Source organism: Salvelinus sp. IW2-2015, linkage group LG11 (genome assembly GCF_002910315.2).
Source record: "Salvelinus sp. IW2-2015 linkage group LG11, ASM291031v2, whole genome shotgun sequence".
NCBI classification, from domain to species: domain Eukaryota; kingdom Metazoa; phylum Chordata; class Actinopteri; order Salmoniformes; family Salmonidae; genus Salvelinus; species Salvelinus sp. IW2-2015.
The window spans coordinates 483070-502805 of record NC_036851.1 but is presented as its reverse complement, the minus strand read 5'-3'; the positions used below and the strand labels follow the sequence as shown (position 1 = coordinate 502805).

Here is a 19736-nt window from a genome sequence, read left to right as displayed (position 1 = left end):
TGGACTCCAATGAAGTTGTAGAAACATCTCAAGGATGGTTAATGAAAACAGGATGCACCTGAGCTCAATTTCGAGGCGTATAGCAAAGGGTCTGAATACTTATGTAAATAAGGTATTTGTTTTTATACATTTGCAAAAAAATCTAAACCTGTTCGCTTTGACATTATGGGGTATTGTGTGTAGATTGAGGAAAATATTATTTAGAATAAGGCTGTAACGTAACAAACAGGGATGCAAACTAATCTTTTCTCTCTTCAGTCACATGCTGCATTCTGTTATTTGAACGTTTGGCAGAGCCTTGGATATAGCCAGTATTGCGCGGGCATCACTCGTTTGCATACAACCCCCCCCCCCCCCCCCCCCCCCCCCCCCCCCCCCCCCCCCCCCAAACTTATCTCTTCGGATCAACACGAATCATGTAGGTCACGTATTTTGAATCCGAAATTAATGACCTACGTGCTTCGTGTAGATCCGATGAGAAGTTTGGGGGGGAGGGTTGTATGCAAAAGAGTGATGCCCATTTGGTGCAATACTGGTTGTATCCAAGGCTCAGCTCATCGTTCACATACAGAATGCAGAAAAGACAACACATTTGCTAGTTACAGCATCAGTGCGCGCTCTGGAAAGGGTTTTTGTAATGATCAATTAGCCTTTTAAAATGATAAACTTAGATTAGGTAACACAACGTGCCATTGGAACACAGGAGAGATGGTTGCTGAGAATGGGCCTCTGTTCGCCTAATGTAGATAACGCCTACGTTGAAAATAGTACATAAAGTTCGGACGCCATGTTAATCCCTTTCATGTAAACCGTTATCAACCTAGCCAAACTCCATTACTTACAATGGGGAAAATGCCAAGCAGTTTTTCAGTCAGTTAAAACTCCCTTCAATTGCCTTTAAACATCATCAAACTCATGGACTATGTAATTAACCATGTTTCCTCAATATTTTGAGTCATATTGCACTTTTGCACATTACATACCTGAATTATAGGTAAAATTGAGACATAAACGTTCGTTTTCAGAACTAGTCGTTCTCCAAGAATGAAGAAATGTCAAAGATCTCACTAATGTCACAGTCCCCCTAGCGACAGTAATTATATACATTTAATGTAAATACCTGGGAGGCAAAATAAAACCTCAAGTGTGTGTGTGTCCCATATACACATGGCATATGCTTGGGTACCACCTTGACATCTCTGATCTGCTTGCCTCAGTAAATTAATGCTAGAACTTTGATAGCCAGGATTAGCTATGTGCATCTAGTCTCCTAATAATTGCATAACGGTGCATGTCAGATCTTTCGTTTGCATGTTTAATTTCTTTTTTTAAATTGAACTTTTAACTATGCAAGTCAGTTAAGATTTGCAATGACGACCTACCCCGGCCAAACCCTAACCCGGACGACGCTGGGCCAATTGTGCGCTGCCCTTTGGGACTCCCAATCACGGCCGGTTGTGATGCAGCCTGGAAACGAACCAGGGTCTGTAGTGACGCCTCTAGCATTGAGATGCAGTGCCTTAGACCGCTGCGCCACTCGGGAGCCTGAAGCATGTCTTTTTTTTTGGTCCTGTCAATGTTGAGTGATCACACATGCCTCAGCACACACAGGTTACTTTGCCTGCTTGCAAATGTGTGCTAAAAGTGCGGATGTGTCAGAAATACTATCTTAACTCACCACCACTGAATTAGATTTTTTACAGAAAACCATGGAACCACCACTGCAATATAGGCCTACACTTAGATATAAAGGTACTATCTACAAATTAACACGATTCTTCCGCTGTCCCCATAGGAGAACCCTTTTTGGTTCCAGGTAGAACCCCTTCTGTGTCTAGGAGGAACCAAAAAGTGTTCTCCTTTGGTGACAGCCAAAGAACCCTGTTGGAACCCCTTTCTCAAAGAGTGTACTCAACAAGTTCAGCCTGTTAAGTTTACACCATTTCATTCTGTACTCAAACATCTGCCTGGTATTCAAGATGACACGCAACATAGAACCACCACCTTTGAAGGTTTTTGTAACCTCTGCCCAGACTTAAATTGCAGTGTTCCAATTGCCTCCGCCAGGGGTGACTGTAGTATCCTCAAATGGAGAAAAAGGAGACACGAGGCACCCCACATTTTAGATCCCAAGGGGTCTTTATTTTCATACTGTATGCTCTCACTCTCATCTCCTTTGCCATCTTCTCATGTCTTTACTTGGAACGCCATCCATACACACACTACTATAGCATCTTGCTTGCATTTCTCACGTCTTAGACATCCAGTTGAGGCCTTAGATGGATCATGTTGTACTGAGATGATCACAGGGGTATGTGTACAGTCATTGTTAGTGTGGTGGCAAAGTAGTTGAACAGGAGAAGTGGTGGTTACTTGTGCAGCGAGTAAGGGGGTGGTGGATTGAACAGCTGCAGTGAAGCTGATTGGTTGCTCTGGCTCATCACATCTTGACTAAAAGAAAGAGATTTAGTTCGACATTGCCATAGTTCAACAGCTGAAAATCTGTCATTAGCATACTCCCAGAGATAGCAATACATTGAGTATTCACTGAATGAAGTAGCCTACCCATCCCTATTTACAATTGTATTCATCAATTAAATAAATGATACTATAGCACATTCAATTTCATTATTATTGAGGACTATAGACTACTCCTGGATCTACCTTGTACAATACCGTGATCATTGAATGAAGTAGCGTACCCTTCCACATTTACAATTTAATTGATCAATTATATAATTAATACTAGCACATAGTTACATTGTTGTAGAATAGGCTACAACGGTATCCATTAGGATACCGTTGTGATTTTGTCAGGCATGATTTTAGGTCTTCGATCGAAGTTGCATGTTGTACCGCGTTTCCCTTCAGTGAAAAGTATTTATGCATCCCCGATTCAGTTTGAGTGTGAATGTGTCGCCCTAGTGACAGTTGAAAAATAAACCCATAGCTCCATCACCCAATGGCATGTAGGGGTAATGTATTACAATGTAAAATATTTATATCCTATAGCACCACGTGTGTATTCTCATTTACAATTTAATTCATCCGTTAAATAAATAATACGAGCACATTAAATTACGTTATTGTACACTAGCCTACTCTGCTATCGACACAGTAAATAATATTGCCTACGTACTTTAGACAATACTTTATCAACTCGTCATGAACAAAAAATTATTTTCAAATAGACCAAATGTGCCTCAACTTCTTATGGCTGCAATCCCGTTGACGGGATGATATGACAACAGCCAGTGAAAGTGTAGGGCGCCAAATTCCAAGCACCACAAACGATTATGTTAGGTCACCACCAACTCACAGAAAAATTCAGCCATTTTTCCAGCCAAAGAGATACAATTAATCACTAACCTTTGATGATCTTCAGCAGATGACACTCATAGGACTTCATGTTACACAATACATATATGTCTTGTTCGATTAAGTTCATATTTATATCCAAAAACCTCATGTTCAGAAAGGCCTCCAAAATATCCGGAGAAATTGCAGAGAGCCACGTCAAATAACAGAAATACTCATCATAAACTTTGATGAAAGATACATGTTTTACATAGAATTAAAGATACACTTGTTCTTAATGCAACCGCTGTGTCAGATTTCAAAAAGCTTTACGGCAAAACACAATATTCAATCATCTGAAAACAGCGTTCAGCCACAAAAGCAAGCCATACAGTTACCCGCCAAATTGTGCAGTCAACAAAACTCATAAAAAGCATTATAAATCTTCACTTACCTTTGCTGATCTTCGTCGGAATGCACTCCCAGGACTCCCACTTCCACAAGAAATGTTCGTTTTGTTCGGTAATGTCCATAATTTATGTCCAAATAGCTATTTTTGTTAGCGTGTTTGGTAAACAAATCCAACATCAGGAAGCGCGTTCACTAAAAGCTGACGAAATGTCCAAAAGTTCCGTAACAGTCAGTTGAAACATGTCAAACGAAGTATTGAATCAATCTTTAGAACGTTTTTAACATAAATCTTGAATAACGTTCCAACCGGAGAATTACATTGACTTCAGATGATCGATGGAACAGAGCTCCCTCTCATGTCATCCATATCTCGCTGTGATTACAATAGGATCTTGGTTGAAAATCGACCAGCCTCAGAATTCCCACTTCCTGTTTGGATTTTTTTCTCAGGTTTTTGCCTGCCATATGAGATCTGTTATACTAACAGACATCATTCAAACAGTTTTAGAAACTTCAGAGTGTTTCCTATCCAATAGTAATAATAATATGCATATATTAGCATCTGGGACAGAGTAGGAGGCAGTTCACTCTGGGCATGCTATTCATCCAAAGTGAAAATGCTGCCCCCTATCCCTAAAGTTAAAATACTAAAGTAGTTTTTTGGGGTATCTTTACTTTACTATTTATATTTTTGACAACTTTTATTTCACTACATTCCTAAATGTTTTCCCTGACACCCAAAAGTACTCGTTACATTTCGAATGCTTTGCAGGACAGGGAAATGGTCCAATTCACACACATTGAGAACATCCCGTGGTCATCCCTACTGCCTCTTATCTGGCAGACTCACTAAGCACAAATGCTTCGTTTGTAAATAATGTCTGAGTGTTGGAGTGTGCCCCTGGCTATCCGTAAATTTGAAAAACAAGAAAATTGTGCCGTCTGGTTTGTTTAATGTAAGGAATGTGAAATTATTAATATTTTTACTTTTGATACTTAAGTAAATTTTAGCAATTAAATGTACTTAAGTTTATTTAAAACCTATTCCACTTTTTGTAATTGAAAAACATTAAGGAGTATTTGAGTTTTGTTCAGTTAAATGACTGAATTGAAATGGAATTGACCCCATCCCTGATCTGTAATTGGGTCCAGCTGATCTGAGAGCTGTTGCTATGGCTGCCTAACTAACGGGGGGGCATGGTGTCCTAAAGGCGCAGCAGATGACCAAGATTGAGGTGGAGGACCTGCTGAGGAAGGGGGCGTATGGCGCACTGATGGATGAGGAGGACGAGGGCTCCAAGTTTTGTGAGGAGGACATCGACCAGATCTTGCAGCGCCGCACCCAAACTATCACCATCGAGACTGAGGCCAAGGGCTCCACCTTCGCCAAGGTTAACACTGATCCTTATATCCCTGACCTCTAACCCCTGACCCTAATATCCAGACTGTCAATATCAAGACGGTAGGCAAGGGCTTCGCCAAGGTAAACCCCAACCTTTATACCTCTGACCTCTAACCCCTGACTAATACCCAGAACATCACCATCCAGACAGAGGGTAAGGGCTCCACGTTCGCCAAGGTAAACCCTTATACCTCAGACCATTAACCTCTGACCCATATCTTGACCATCATCATCCTGACAGAGCTCCACATTTGCCAAGGGTAACTCAATTATAAACCTTACCCTTCAACCTTAGTCTTTCACTTTACTGGATAGTGATGGTTTGAGATTTGATTACATTGTGCTCAACTACAATGGGGAAATTCAAGTTTGAGTGTCAAGGGCTTTTCCTTTGCCAAGGTAAACTCTACCCCTCCCTTATATATTAAACCTTCATCCTAAAACTATCACAATCCAGGTAGTCTGTAACTATCGGAAGAAGGACATGTTAGCCAGTCACCACAAGTTTCAGTTTCCCCTGCTTTACACTCCGAGTGGGTGGTGAAAGGGAGATGCAACTCTAACCAATGTCTGATTTCACGCCTTATCAGCTTTCTCAGCATATCTGTGTATGTTACTCGCATAGATCCAGTCAGGTTGATGTGTGTGCACGCTTTTGTTTTCCTTGTCATTTCCAGGCCAGCTTTGTGTCTTCTGGAAACAGAACTGACATTTCCCTGGACGATCCCAACTTCTGGCAGAAATGGGCCAAAATAACCGAGCTGGAGATTGACTCCAAAGCAGAGAAGGTAAGGGGAAGGGAGGGGAACTAGGGAAGGGCACTATGGGGCTACCGGTTATCCCTGACCAGGGTGTAGCCGCTCCATGGTGTTGGAGGGACTCCAGAAAAAGCCGGTCCCGCATGTCCCTGCGGGACAGGTTTTGTAGGCCGCCTTGCTCGCACCCGCTTTTTCAGTTCTGCCCACAAATGTTCTATATGATTGAGGTCAGGGCTTTGTGATGGCCACTCCATACCTTGACTTTGTTGTCCTTAAGCCATTTTGCCACAACTTTGGAAGTATGCTTGGGGTCATTGTCCATTTGTCCAAGACTGAGGTCTTGAGATGTTGCTTCAATATATCCACATCATTTTCTATTTTGTGAAGTGCACCAGTCCCTTCTGCAGCAAAGCACCCTCACAACATGATGCTGCCACCCCCGTTCTTCGGCTTGCAAGCATCTCCCTTTTTCCTATTTTTTCCCCTTTTCCTCCAGATGGTCATTATGGCCAAACAGTTCTATTTTTGTTTCATCAGACCAGAGGACATTTCTCCAAAAAGTACAATCTTTGTCCCCATGTGCAGTTGCAAACCATAGTCTGGCTTTTTTATGACGGTTTTGGAGCAGTGGCTTCTTCCTTGCTGAGCGGCCTTTCCGGTTATGTTGATGTAGGACTCGTTTACTGTGGATATAGATACTTTTGTACCTGTTTCCTCCAGCATCTTCACAAGGTCCTTTGCTATTGTTCTGATATTGATTTGCACTTTTTGCACCAAAGTACGTTCATCTCTAGGAGACAGAATACGTCTCCTTCCAGAGCGGTATAACGGCTGCGTGGTCCCATGGTGTTTATACGTGCGCACTATTGTTTGTACAGATGAACAGGCGTTTGGAAATTGCTCCCAAGGATGAACCACACTTGTGGAGGTCTACAATTTTTTTTCTGATATCTTGGCTGATTTCTTTTGATTTTCCCATGATGTCACGCAAAGAGGCACTGAGTTTGAAGGTAGGCCTTGAAACACATCAACAGGTACACCTCCAATTGACTCAAATGATGTCAATTAGCCTGTCAGAAGCTTCTAAAGCCATGACATCATTTTCTGGAATTTTCCAAGCTGTTTAAAGGCACAGTCAACTTAGTGTATGTAAACTTCTGACCCACTGGAATTGTGATACAGTGAATGATAAGTGAAATAATCTGTCTGTAAACAATTGTTGGAAAAATTTCTTGTCATCCACAAAGTCTATGTCCTAACCGACTTGCCAGAACTATAGTTTGTTAACAAGAAATTTGTGGAGTGGTTGAAAAACGAGTTTTAATGACTCCAACCTAAGTGTATGTAATCTTCCGACTTCAACTGTATGGGGTACACTGTACTGTATGTTAGTAATGTACGTTTTTTGGGGCCTGAGTATGTGGTTTTAGCAGTGTTTGTACACTTATGTATAGGCCTACATCTTGACTTTTCTGCGCATGGATTTGTTTGGCATCCGTACACAGTTTGGCATGTGTTTGGGGTGTGTGTATTGTGCTGTGCATGGGTTCATATAATGTCTGTATGGCTAGATGAACTGTGTGTCCATAAATCCTCCAGTAAAGCCTGAATATGTACTACCACCCCCTCTCCCTCACAGGAGAGCCTGGTGATTGATACGCCTCGTGTGAGGAAGCAGACTCGTCACTACAACTCGTTCGAAGACGACGAGCTGATGGAGTTCTCTGAGCTGGACAGCGACTCAGAAGAGAGGCCCTGTCGCACCCGCCGCTTCAGCGAGAGGAGCAGACGCTACCTCCGCGCCGAATGCTTCCGCGTCGAGAAGAACCTGCTCATATTCGGGTTATTTTATCACATCTAACATTCCCCAGTCACACTTTCATTGTGCCATACTGTAATAATTATTGTGAAATGTAAGTGCTCTCTCACTGGCTTAAGTACCCTCAAATTGTACCTTAGTAAGCACTCTTACTGGCTACTACGGAGTTAGTGGGCCAGTGTTTCCCAATCATCTCCTTGAGTAACCCCCAGCCAGTACCATTTATTTGACATATTCCCGGGACTAGCACAACTGATTCAATTGGTCAACTAATCACCAAGCCCCTCATTAGTTGAATCAGGTGTGCTAGTTGTGGAATACATCAAATACAGTCCCTGGCAAATATATTGGCACCCCTGCCCTTTTTTTTAAAGGCCCAGTGCAGTCAAAAACATGATTTTCGTTTGTTTAAATCTGTTTTTCCAGCTCTTTTATTGTAAGAGCTGTTAGAAAAGACCACCTGAAATTTCAGCCTGTTTTGGTGGGATGGAGTTTTGACCCATAGAAAAGAGGGTTCCAAACCACTCTGCCAATAACGGGTCGTTTTCAGTTTTCCCCTCCCCACTCAGACCACATCCAGACAGTCTTAGCAAAGTTCTTGCTCGAGAATTGTTTTTGTTTCTTTTAGACCATTTTAATTGAAAAGAATCACAGTAAGGTGCTTAATTGTTACCCAGAAATGATTTGATATGGAGATCAAAATGGCTACATTGGACCTTTTTAAAGAATCCCCTATTTCTTCTAAAATAAGTTGAAAAAAGGTTTGGTCTCCACACCTTGTTAGGGGATTTTAAACATTGCAGAAACAATTGTATTTTATTTTACCTTAAGTTTAAAAAAATAAAATATTTTGAAAAATAAAGAAATGGGAAAAAAATTTGGCACCCTGAAGCTAGTACACAGCTTTTTCCCAAGATATTTGCAGACAAACACTTCTTGTACCAATCAATGAGTGTGCTGCAATTTGGCCCACTCTTCAGCAGCAAACTGCTGTAATTCTTAAATGTTTGTGGGGTTCCTTCCACCAACTGCTGTTTTCAGATCTGTCCATAGGTCGATGAGGGAGGACGATTATAATTTTTAATGAGAATGGCCTTATTTCTATTACAGCATATTGGATGACTGTCATTCATATTCCATTCACCAAGCTCAATGTAACATCAACAGGTTTAGGCTACAACATGATACTCAAATTTTCCTTATACCCATTATGAGGGTTGCTACAACCTAGCCTATGAATGAAAGTTTAGAACATAGATGCAAATGTCGAAATGTGTGAAATTAAGTTGACGGAAAGTGACACATTCAATAACGCCTTGCACACTCTTGCCTGCATATAGCTGATCTAGGGCGTAATCATTAGTCCAATAGTTGCAAATGAGTTGCTATTGGACAAATTCAGGTATGTTTATCCCCGCTTCGTTCCGTTTGCTTCTGTTTTAAGATTTTTTTTAAACAGAATCGGTGGAATGAATACACCCCGGGTCACACGCAAACTTTTATAGCAGTCATACAAACAGCATGATCACTTTGATCGTTGTAACTAATTCCTTCTCGCGTCTACGAGCTCGCCTCTCACCTTTTCCCTTCACTTGCGGACTTCAGTGCACATCAACGGTCTGTGACCAGGCAAAAATACCTTTCCAAGCGAAACCTTCATATCATAACCGCTAACCACTACACACAGCCTACATAGTTGTCACCATTATTAGTTAACATCATAGTCTACATAGCTACTAGAACTAACGCTTTAGTAAACCCACTACAATCTTGCAGTACAGTCAGCAAGCAGTTTAGCAGTTACACCTGCAGGCCCCCAAGCTTACCTTGGAATAGTTCCTGTGTTGAATAGCCAGCTAGCTAACATAGCATCCCTTTCTGTTTGAGCCGGGTGCTTGAGTAGACTAAACTAGCTGCTTTCGCTAGCTAAGTGAAAGTAAAATAAGAAATACAACGAAATATAGCTGCCGCTCTCTTGCTTAATTTTTAAAGAAATTAATTTGTTCAAAACTGTTCAACTATTGTCTTTCTCTCTTTTGAGTCAACTCCTCACCAGCATTATCAAACCTCCCCATGTTTGATTGTAGGGAGGGTGTTATTTTCATTGAATGCCTCATTTGATCATCGGCAGCTGATCTGTATTGCCAAAGAGCTCTAATTATGTTTCATTGGTCCACATACATTTTTCCCAGGATTTAGGCTTGTTTAGGTGGGTTTTGAGAAGTTCAATCAGGATATATTTTCTCCTTCATTTGTGGGTTCTTCCTATAACCAACAACCAAATTTAAGCTTTCAAAGAAATTAACACCCTCCCTACAATCAAACATGGGGAAGTTCGATAATGCTGTGGGGGTTGCTTTGCTGCCTCTCGTACTGGGGGCCTTGAACGTCTGCAAGACCTCATGATATCTGCAGATTATAAATGTTTTTTGGAGTGCAATGTTCAGCCCAGTGTCCAAAAACTAGGTCTCTGTTGAAGGTTGGTCTTCCAGCAGGACTAAACACACATCAGAAGCACACTTGAATGGTTCAAGAAGAAGCACTGGACTGTTCTTGAGTGTCCAGTGAAGAGTCCAGATCTGAATCACATCCATAACCTTTGGCAAGAGCTGAAAACAGTGGTTAGTGGAGGGCACCCCTCAAACATTGATGAATTAGAGCAGTTTTGCTGCTTAAAAGTGGGACAGAAACGCAGGCTCTGCAGCCAAGTACTAGCTCCGGGGTGCCAGTAATTTTGTCCATTTGTCTTTATTTTCAAAAGTAAAATTGTAAGCAATTTTTGAAACTTTGTTTTTGAAGAAATATGGAATTCTTTAATAAAAGTGCAAGGGTGCCAATATGTTTGGCTGCAACTGTATGTGGCACTGGCTGGGGGTATTCAAGGAGAGGTGGGGACTCGATGAGAGCCTAATGCAGTAAGCTACATTAGAGTACAATTTTATGTATTGTATCCCGGTGACTCGGACACTTTTTTGTGGTGTATCTGTGCTCATGCCACCCGCTCCATCTCTCTGCGTGTGTCCACACAGCTGGGGTCGCTGGAAGGACATCCTGACCCACGGGCGCTTCAAGTGGCAACTGGGTGAGCGTGACATGGAGGTGCTGTGCCGGGCACTGCTGGTCTACTGCGTGCGTCACTACATGGGCGATGACAAGATCAAGAGCTTTATCTGGGACCTCATCACACCTGCCAAGGATGGCCATAAACAAGACCTGCAGAACCATTCTGGTGAGAGATTCACTTACATCCACTCCAAACTAGCTGCCGTTCACTCATATGGCCGTGTGGAGGAAAGAGGACTGGTAAAATGGCTAGTTATGTTGACGACACTCCAATTAATAATCAAGGTCTAAAAAGCAACTCGTAGTGCCAGAGTTTCTCATTGTGGTCTATAAAGCAGATTCCTGACTGAATGGCCCCTGAGGGCTTGAATCCTTGCTCAGCATCTTGTATCGACTCTATCTATCCCTTAACAATGATGTGGAGAAAAAAAAGCAATCCTTACCTTTTGTTAATTTGAGTGCTTTGATGACTCCAAATAACTGTAGCCGTAGCTTCAACTCTAATCCCCAAATATGTGCTTTAATGTGGACTGGTGTGCTACTGATGATTGCTAGATGTAAGATGATTGCTTGATATTGCTCTCAAACCCTACCTTTCCACAAGCAGGCCTGTCGGCCCCAGTGCCCAGGGGACGCAAGGGTAAGAAGCTAAAGAACCAGCTGAGCGTGCCCGAGATGAAGCATGCAGACTGGCTTGTCAACTGCAACCCAGAGGTAGTGCTACAGGACGACAGCTACAAGAAACACCTCAAGCAGCACTGCAACAAGTGAGTCCCCCATTACTCACGAATCACCTTCAGCTGTTGGTGATCCTCGTCATGTTCTCCTCTGACTAATAGGATTCCTAAGGTTTCTAAATCTACAAAGCCTAGCTTGAAAAGAAACATACAAAATCTAGATGGTTTGAAATTATGATTTCAAGTGCTGAGGCCAAGGGAGTTTTATGCTAGATTTACTTTTTGTGCCAGTTTTATGTTTTAGCTTTGTGTGTTTTCTCTTCCTGAAAAAACTGGTGCAAAATTTGCACCTGGTAAAACAGTTGCTGTGTCCAATAACAGAACGACGAGTGGTCCATGTGTTGTGTTATGTGTCGTGTTGTGCCAAGGGTACTTCTGAGGGTGAGGATGCTGTACTACCTCAAGGCGGAGGTCCTGGGAGAAACTGCTGCTCAGTTCCTGGAGGGCATCCATGCCAGGTACAGAGTGGGCACCATGAGGGCATCCATTAATCATGCCACTTACTATATACACTGATGAACTTGTTGATACATGAAGGGATAGTTCCTTGAACACAGATGATGCCTATTCCTGTACTCAAAAGCACTTTCATTGCAGATTCTCCATTGAGCATGCTTTTTAATCCAGAAGTGGGACAATCTTGTCTGGGAAACCAGCCCAAAGTAAATGGCTGATTTGTTTGTGTGTGTAATCTGTGCAGTAAACTGGAGGTGGCACTGCCTGATATTGACTACATCGAGATCCCAGCAGGCTGGTGGGATGCAGAGGCGGATAAGTCTCTCCTCTTAGGAGTGCACAAACACGGTAATCCTTTAGTCTAGGGTCTCCTGCTTATCAAGGCCCTAATTTAATCAATTTCAAAGGATCTCACATCAACCTTGGTCCGAGAGAATTTCAGGGTGTGCAAGTTTGGTTCCAGCACTAAAACACCTGAATCAACTAATCCAAGTCCTGATGATCAGTCGATTAGCTGAGTCAGGTTTTAAGCCTGTAGCTCGCACTGTAAATCTTGGATTAGGATTGGTAATTACTGGCCTACCATATATCAGTTATCGGTCATTGATTAATTGATCATACATTTATAATGGATAGTACATTTAAGTCTAAAGCCACTTCCATCATCACCATCTGCTCTCTTGCTGTGTGTCCTCAGGGTATGAGCGATACAATGCCATGCGGGCCGACTCAGAGCTATGCTTCTTGGAGCGGGTGGGCATGCCTGACGTCACGGCGCTCTCAGCCGAGCAGAGTGGAGGAGAGGTGGTGGCTGACCTCACTGACAGGCAAGAAACCACCCCCGCCTTACCGTAGGGCACAAGTCTAATTTTAAAGGATTGACCCCAAAATAACAGCATACAGTAATATCCACAGTACCAAATCTCAGGTGCTGTGTACAAATGTGAATGTCAATCAATGCCTTTAAGCCCCAAAATTGAATGTATCAGCAATACCTCGATCTAGTTCCCCTAAATATATTAATAAATCCTGGGTGATGGAGAAAGTGATTTAACTTTGTGGTCTTTATCTTGATTGTTAATGTTTAGTGCTTGCAAAAGTGATGATGTGAAAGACGATCCTGAATGCAATCCTGAGGAGGGAGGAGTGGAAAAGGTTGATAATAAGGTATGGACTCTCGAGTGACTCGGCTAAATGAAAATGAAGGATTCAATATCTAAAAAGGTTGAGTTGTGATGTTGTATCGTCTATTTTTGCTCCAAAAGGATGAAACCAGCTCCAGTAATGATGCAATGGACAAGCATGACAGTGTTGGTCAAGGTGAGTGTTCATCTACCTTTCAACTTTCATTTTTGCATAAAACACCGTACAAACTGGAGAATCTGTGAGTGCATATAGATTAGAGTGGTTTTGCCAACTCCACGTTCCACCTAGTTCATTTTCTGCAAGTGTTCTTGTGGGTTATTCTACGAGGTAGATAATTTTGTCAAAAATATATTTTTCACCTAATTGTAAGAATTTGTCATAAAAAGCATATGATTAACAAGCATAGATCTGATGCTGTTACTTTGCAGACGCACTCTCAGTGGAGATGATCCAAGAGAGCTTTGGCCAGGAGGGCATGGAGCTAAAGGGTCGCCCTCTGTGGCCGGCCGGCCCTGCCCTTACGGCCAGGCTACGTCGCCTCATCACGGCCTACCAGCGCTTCATGCGGCGCGAGCCGCTGCGCCACGACTTCCTGCTACCTGAAGGGCTGGGGGCAGGCCTGGGGACGATGTCCTGGCAGCTGGGGGAGGAGATTAGGCGTTGCACGGTGGCCGCCGCCGAACCTGACCCTCTCTTCCTGGAGTGGCAGAGAAGGTGGGTGATGATGTCAGAGCAAAGGTGGGTGATGTCATTGATCCCCTACGTTATGTGCTGCTCTGTCCTGTTCCCTTTCGGTTCCTAGCTCCTTACAACCCTCTATGTTCACCGATATGTAAGGCATGGTTATATCAATACGAGGATGTCTCCTGCTAGCTCTACAATAAGCTAGGTGGAACTATCACTATTTACCTTTCACAAAACATATCCTTCAAGATCTGTGAACACCTGCTAGGCTAGAGGAAGAATTGGACTGGTTCATTATCTATGCCCCTAAAATATGGTGCATGTCAAAGACCTAATGTAAAATTATTTGGATTAAGACATTTGACTTCAATGGGGAAATGTCTTACTGGAACCAGACTGCTTTTCTGTATGATACCCACAACTGACTTGTGGCTTCCGTGTACTGCAGTCACATGTCAGTGCATGTCCCCCTGATCAAAGGTTAATGGTAGGCCTGTGTTTTTGTGAGCAGGTGGACACGGCGTGAGCAAGCAGATTTCTACCGCACCGTGTCGTCGTTCGGTGTGGTATACGACCCGGAGAAGAAAACATTCGACTGGAGTCCTTTCCGCTCCTTTGCCCGGTTGGAGAGGAAGACCGACGAGAGCCTGGAGAGATACTTCAGTAGCTTTGTGTCCATGTGCCGCACCGCCTGCAGATTGCCCCCCAGGAAGGACGAAGGTAACGACTCAATAGGAGGTAAAGCAAGAGAGCTTGCCCTTAAAGGTGCAATAAGAAGGGAATAACCGGAAATCAGGAATCCTCCAACCAGGATTTCTGGATAACCTCAGAATTTTTGGGAAGTTACCAGAATTTGTCACCCTAGGGAATGCCATAATGTACACCGAACAAAAATATAAACGCAACATGTAAAGTGCTGGTCCAACATTTAAAGTGCTGAGGGGTATTTCTGTTTGTAATAAAGGTCTTTGTGGGGAAAAACTCAATTCTGATTGGCTGGGACTGGTTCCCCAGTGGGTGGGCCTGCCTCCCAAGTGGATGATCACATATTATAAACAAATAATCTGAACTAAAAACTCCACACTTTGGAATTTCTGTGCGTCCTTGACATTCGCTAATCAATATCCAGAAACTACACACATTCTCTCTTTTGTGGCATCAATGTGAGGGTTTATGTTGTTGCAGTAGTCTAGTGTGTGGGGTGGGGATAATGACAAGTGTACCTGGTCTCAGTTGGGTTCGCATTGCACAAAAAATGAAGCAAACTGAAAATTGGCTTTTTTAAACCTTTTATTGAACTAGGCAAGCCAGTTAAGAACAAATACTTATTTTACAATGACTGCCTATCCTGCCAAACCCAAACCGGACGACACAGGGCTAATTGTGCACCGTCCTATGGGACTCCCAATCACGGCTGGTAGTGATACAGCCTGGAATCGAACCAGGGTCTGTAGTGACCCCTCTAGCACTGAGATGCAATGCCTTAGACCACTGCACCACTCGGGCTGAAAGGGACCAATTTTCACGCTAATTGATCGTCCCAAATCTAGCATGGAATCATTGGATTTGTAGTGCTATGCTGACGTTGCCTCCCTTCCGTGGCACGTGTTTCTTGGCAACCACCCTGCACTTGCCACTTGCTCCCTCTTTGACTAAAGCCAGCGAGAAACTTGCTTGCGTACTTTTGTGCTATGAAACTAAATAAATACTGCACTCTGAACCACAAAACGTATTTGCTATATTCAAGATAGTGTAGTTAGACAAAGCAAGGAAAGTATTTACGTGATGTAGTTTTATTGGGATTTGCAGCTGTTGTTGGTTAGTAATGCGTCCTGCAACCTGCTAAAAACGACTTACTCAACCTTTAACAATAGTCTCAGCCAAAGGAATGTGTCTTAAAGGGATAGTTCACTATTTAGCTTATTTTAGCTGTGCTTTGAAAAGCATGGTGATAGATTTGACATGATTAGTATTAATTATACTGTAGTAGTGACATTGCAATGGTGTGATTTTAATTATACAGTTTATACGAAAGTAAGCCCTCCTTCTGTCTGTCAGGGCCTCTGGACCACAACCTGTTTGTGGAGCCCATCACAGAGGAGCGAGCAGCACGCACCCTCTACCGCATCGAGCTGCTGCGCAAGGTCAGGGAGCAGGTGCTGCGCCACCCACTGCTGGGCTCGCGACTGCAGCTGTGTCGGCCTAGCCTCTACCTGCCTGTGTGGTGGGAGTGTGGCAAGCATGACCGCGACCTCCTGATTGGAGCGGCCCGCCACGGCCTCAGCCGCACTGACTACTACATCCTCAATGACCCGCAGCTATCTTTCCTGGATGCCCACCGCAACTACGTCCAGAAGGAGAATCACCAGGGCTACCAACCCAGTGTGCACCACGCAGGCATGGCCCCCTCACCGCACCACCACCCCTGCTGCATCTATGAGACGGGCCTCGGCCAATGCCACTCTCCCCAGCCGCCGGAGTACGGTCACCCAGCCATCCCCTCCTCGTTGATTCACTTCCATTCTCACCCGAACGTCCACGGTCACCCGCCAGAGATAGTGGGCACGGGCCCCGGTGGCAGCCTAGGTATGGTGTCTGGGCCAAGGGAGGGCTTCCTGGTTTGCCCCCCTCTGGATGAGTCATTGGAACTGGCATCACTGCAGCATGAGGGCCTGGCCTCAGATTCCCTCCATGGCAAGTCTGCCAAGGAGGCCTTCAACGGGTTCCCCTTCAACTCAGCGCAGGGCGGCCAGAGCATGCTCAACTCGTATGGTGTGCAGGCGGAGCTGACCAGCGAGCAGTCGGCTGACATGGACCCAATCATCTCAGGCAAGCTGCGCAGCGACGTGCTGGTGGGCTCCTCGGAAGAGAATGGCCTTATGGCCCCCTTGCTGGAGCTGGAACAGGAGCTGCAGGCGCCCTGGGAGAGCACGGACCACACAGGCACAGCAGACGTCGTGGGCATGTTCAACGAGGCCGACCCCATCCTGGGGGCACCAGCCCTTGATACAGAGTTCCTGGACACAGAGGAGCAGCCGGGAGACGGGGGAAGGGAGGACGGAGTGCTTGACGACTGCCTAGGTATACCCTCATCCCAGAGCGGCCCAGGGGAGCCGCTGCCCTCCAGTTTCATGCTGTTCAAGAACATTGACGTGAGCGAGGAGGAGCCTGCTGCAGAGCACACAAACCTCTCCGCCAGCCCGCTTCCTTCCTACATCCCCCCTCCGCACCTGTCGCTGTCCCATATGACCTTGCACCCCCACCACCACAACCAGGGTGATGTCGAGCAGCCAGAGAAGTTGAGTGACTCGGACACTGTCGCCCACGTGCCCAGCCCCGACGAGAGGGAGGCAGAGAGGGATGTGTCCTTTGAGTTTGACAAAGAGGAGATGTCTGTGGACAGTCCAAGTCTGGTGGGGCTGGAGCAGGGCCTGGACCCCTCATGTATACCATGCGAGGACTCTCTCCAAGAGGAGCCCTGCTATGGGATGGGAATGGGCTCTCCAGTGGAGTCATGTCAGGTGGCTCTAGAGAGGCCAGGAGAAGAGACTTTAGAAAGGGACACGCCCTTAGGGCCAGTTGAGGAGGGGCTTCTAGAGGGACAGGTTGAAGAACCCTTGGGGATATCGCCCATGGATTCCCAGGAGGAGGAACCAGTGGATGGGCCTCTGGAAGACTTCGGTAAAAACAAAGCACCAGAAGGACCATTCACAGGGCCGTTGGAGCAGTACGACGTAGAACCAGAAGCTGACTTCGAGGGGCCTGCCGAAGCAGAGAGCACTTTAAGCGAACACACACTCCCCACTGTTGACGCTACAGACACTCTGCCCCCATCCTCCTCAGTCCCCAGGCCCCAGCCTGAGCCACCACTGTCCCCACGTGTGGTGGGAGTGACACAGATCAAACTTGAGTTCCCTCTGGACCCAGAGAGCTCTGAGAGCAAGTCAGACATACTGGAGCCTGACAGCACTGTCCTCACGCCCAAACTGGAGCAGACAGAGGTGCTGCTGGAAGTGAAGGACAAGATCAAGGAGGAGAGGCCCCAAACTCCAGGTAATGAAGGTAGTTTTACATGCATCCAAAATAGTAATATAACCTGGACAAAGGTAAGGTTCTGTGTGTGTGTACGCGCACAGTACCAGTCAAAGGTTTGGACACACCTACTCATTCAAGGGTTTTTCTTATTTTTTTAAACTATTTTCTACATTGTAGAATAGTGTTGAAGACATCAAAACTATGAAATAACACGTATGGAATCATGTAGTAACCAAAAAAGTGTTAAACAAATCAAATATTTTTTCATTCTTCAAAGTAGCTACCCTTTGCCTTGATGACAGCTTTGTGTTAACTCAAAATGACACGACAAGGTTCCAGTTTAAAAAAGTTTACTCTACTATATGAACACACTACAAGGTAGCCATTACACTCAAGGCTAGGTCCAACCACGACAAGACTTCCTGCGCATGCGCACTCTTGACTGAGTGATAGCCCCGTAATAACAGAAATATAGGGATACTTAAAACATGAACTTAACACTTTGCACACACTTGGCATTCTCTCAACCAGCTTCACCTGGAATGCTTTTCCAACAGTCTTGAAGGAGTTCCCACATATGCTGTGTACTTGTTGGCTGTGATCAATTGGTTTGAGGTCGGGTGATTGTGGAGGCCAGTTCATCTGATGCAGCACTTCTTTACTCTCCTTCTTGGTCAGAAATGCCTTACACAGCCTGGAGGTGTGTAAGGCAAACCAGATGGAATGGCGTATTGCTGTGGTAGCCGTTAGCGTTAGCGTCCCACCTCTTCAACGTTAGCGTCCCACCTCTTCAACAGCCAGTGAAAGTGCAGGGCGCCAAATTCAAAACAACAGAAATCCCATAATTAAAATTCCTCCAACATACTATTTTACACCATTTTAAAGATACACTTGTTGTAAATCCAGCCACAGTGTTCGATTTCAAAAAGGCTTTATGACAAAAGCAAACCAAACGATTATGTTAGGTGTGCCTATTCACAGAATAACACAGCCATTTTACCAGCCAAAGAGAGGATTCACAAAAAGCAGAAATATAGATAAAATGAATCACTAACCTTTGATGATCTTCATCAGATGACACTCATAGGACTTCATGTTACACAATACGTGTATGTTTTGTTCGGTAAAGTTCATATTTATATCCAAAAATCTGAGTTTACATTGGCGCCTTATGTTCAGAAGTCACAAAACATCCTTTGATTTTGCAGAGAGCCACATCAATTTACAGGAATACTCATAATAAACATTGCTAAAAGATACAACTGTTATGCATTGAGTTTTAGATGCACTTCTCCTTAATGCAACCGCTGTGTCAGAATTCCAAAAAGCTTTACGGAAAAAGCAAACCATGCAATAATCTGAGTCGGCGCCCAATCAAGACACAAATATAGCCGCCATATTATGCAGTCAACAGAAGTCAGAAGTAACAATATAAACATTCACTTACCTTTGATGATCTTCATCAGAATGCACTCCCAGGAATCCCAGTTCCACAATAAATGTTTGTTTTGTTCGATAATGTCCATCATTTATGTCCAAATTCCTCCTTGTTGTTCTAGCGTTCAGTACACTTTCCAAACTCACGACGCGCGGGCAGGTCCAGCAAAAAGTACGGACGAAAAGTTAATTTTTTTTATATTACAGTCCGTACAAACATGACAAACGAAGTATTGAATCAATCTTTAGGATGTTTTTAACATAGTTCTTCAATAATGTTCCAACCGGAGTATTCCTGTGTCTTCAGAATTGCGATGGAACAGAACTCGCTCTCACGTGAACGCACATGGTCACTTCATGGCAGACCTGACTCATTCCTTTCTCCTTCGGCCCCACTAAACAGTAGAGGCATCAGACAAGGTTCTAACGACTGTTGACATCTAGTGGAAGCCTTAGGAAGTGCAACATTACCAATATCCCACTGTATCTTC

General features: G+C 44.2%; 1 protein-coding gene across 6 annotated transcripts in view; it reads left to right on the top strand.

Annotated features, from left to right (window-relative positions):
• The window catches only part of LOC111969627 (chromodomain-helicase-DNA-binding protein 6-like), an 83871-nt gene that overhangs the window by 52742 nt on the left and 11393 nt on the right, over positions 1-19736 (top strand). For 4 of the 6 annotated variants that reach the window (XR_011480539.1, XM_023995767.1, XM_023995768.1 and 1 more), the window contains 13 exons: positions 4920-5099; positions 5788-5898; positions 7508-7710; positions 10717-10916; positions 11358-11517; positions 11856-11945; positions 12188-12291; positions 12641-12770; positions 13032-13110; positions 13209-13263; positions 13518-13827; positions 14285-14493; positions 15832-17826. Coding sequence is in view for 5 of the 6 variants with exons in the window: in XM_023995767.1 (XP_023851535.1) it covers positions 4920-5099; positions 5788-5898; positions 7508-7710; positions 10717-10916; positions 11358-11517; positions 11856-11945; positions 12188-12291; positions 12641-12770; positions 13032-13110; positions 13209-13263; positions 13518-13827; positions 14285-14493; positions 15832-17826 (3826 nt within the window). In the remaining variant the exon portion in view is untranslated. The remainder of the gene's footprint in view (positions 1-4919; positions 5100-5787; positions 5899-7507; positions 7711-10716; positions 10917-11357; positions 11518-11855; positions 11946-12187; positions 12292-12640; positions 12771-13031; positions 13111-13208; positions 13264-13517; positions 13828-14284; positions 14494-15831; positions 17827-19736) is intronic. The other 2 variants (XM_023995765.2, XM_023995766.2) reach the window with 2 other exon arrangements.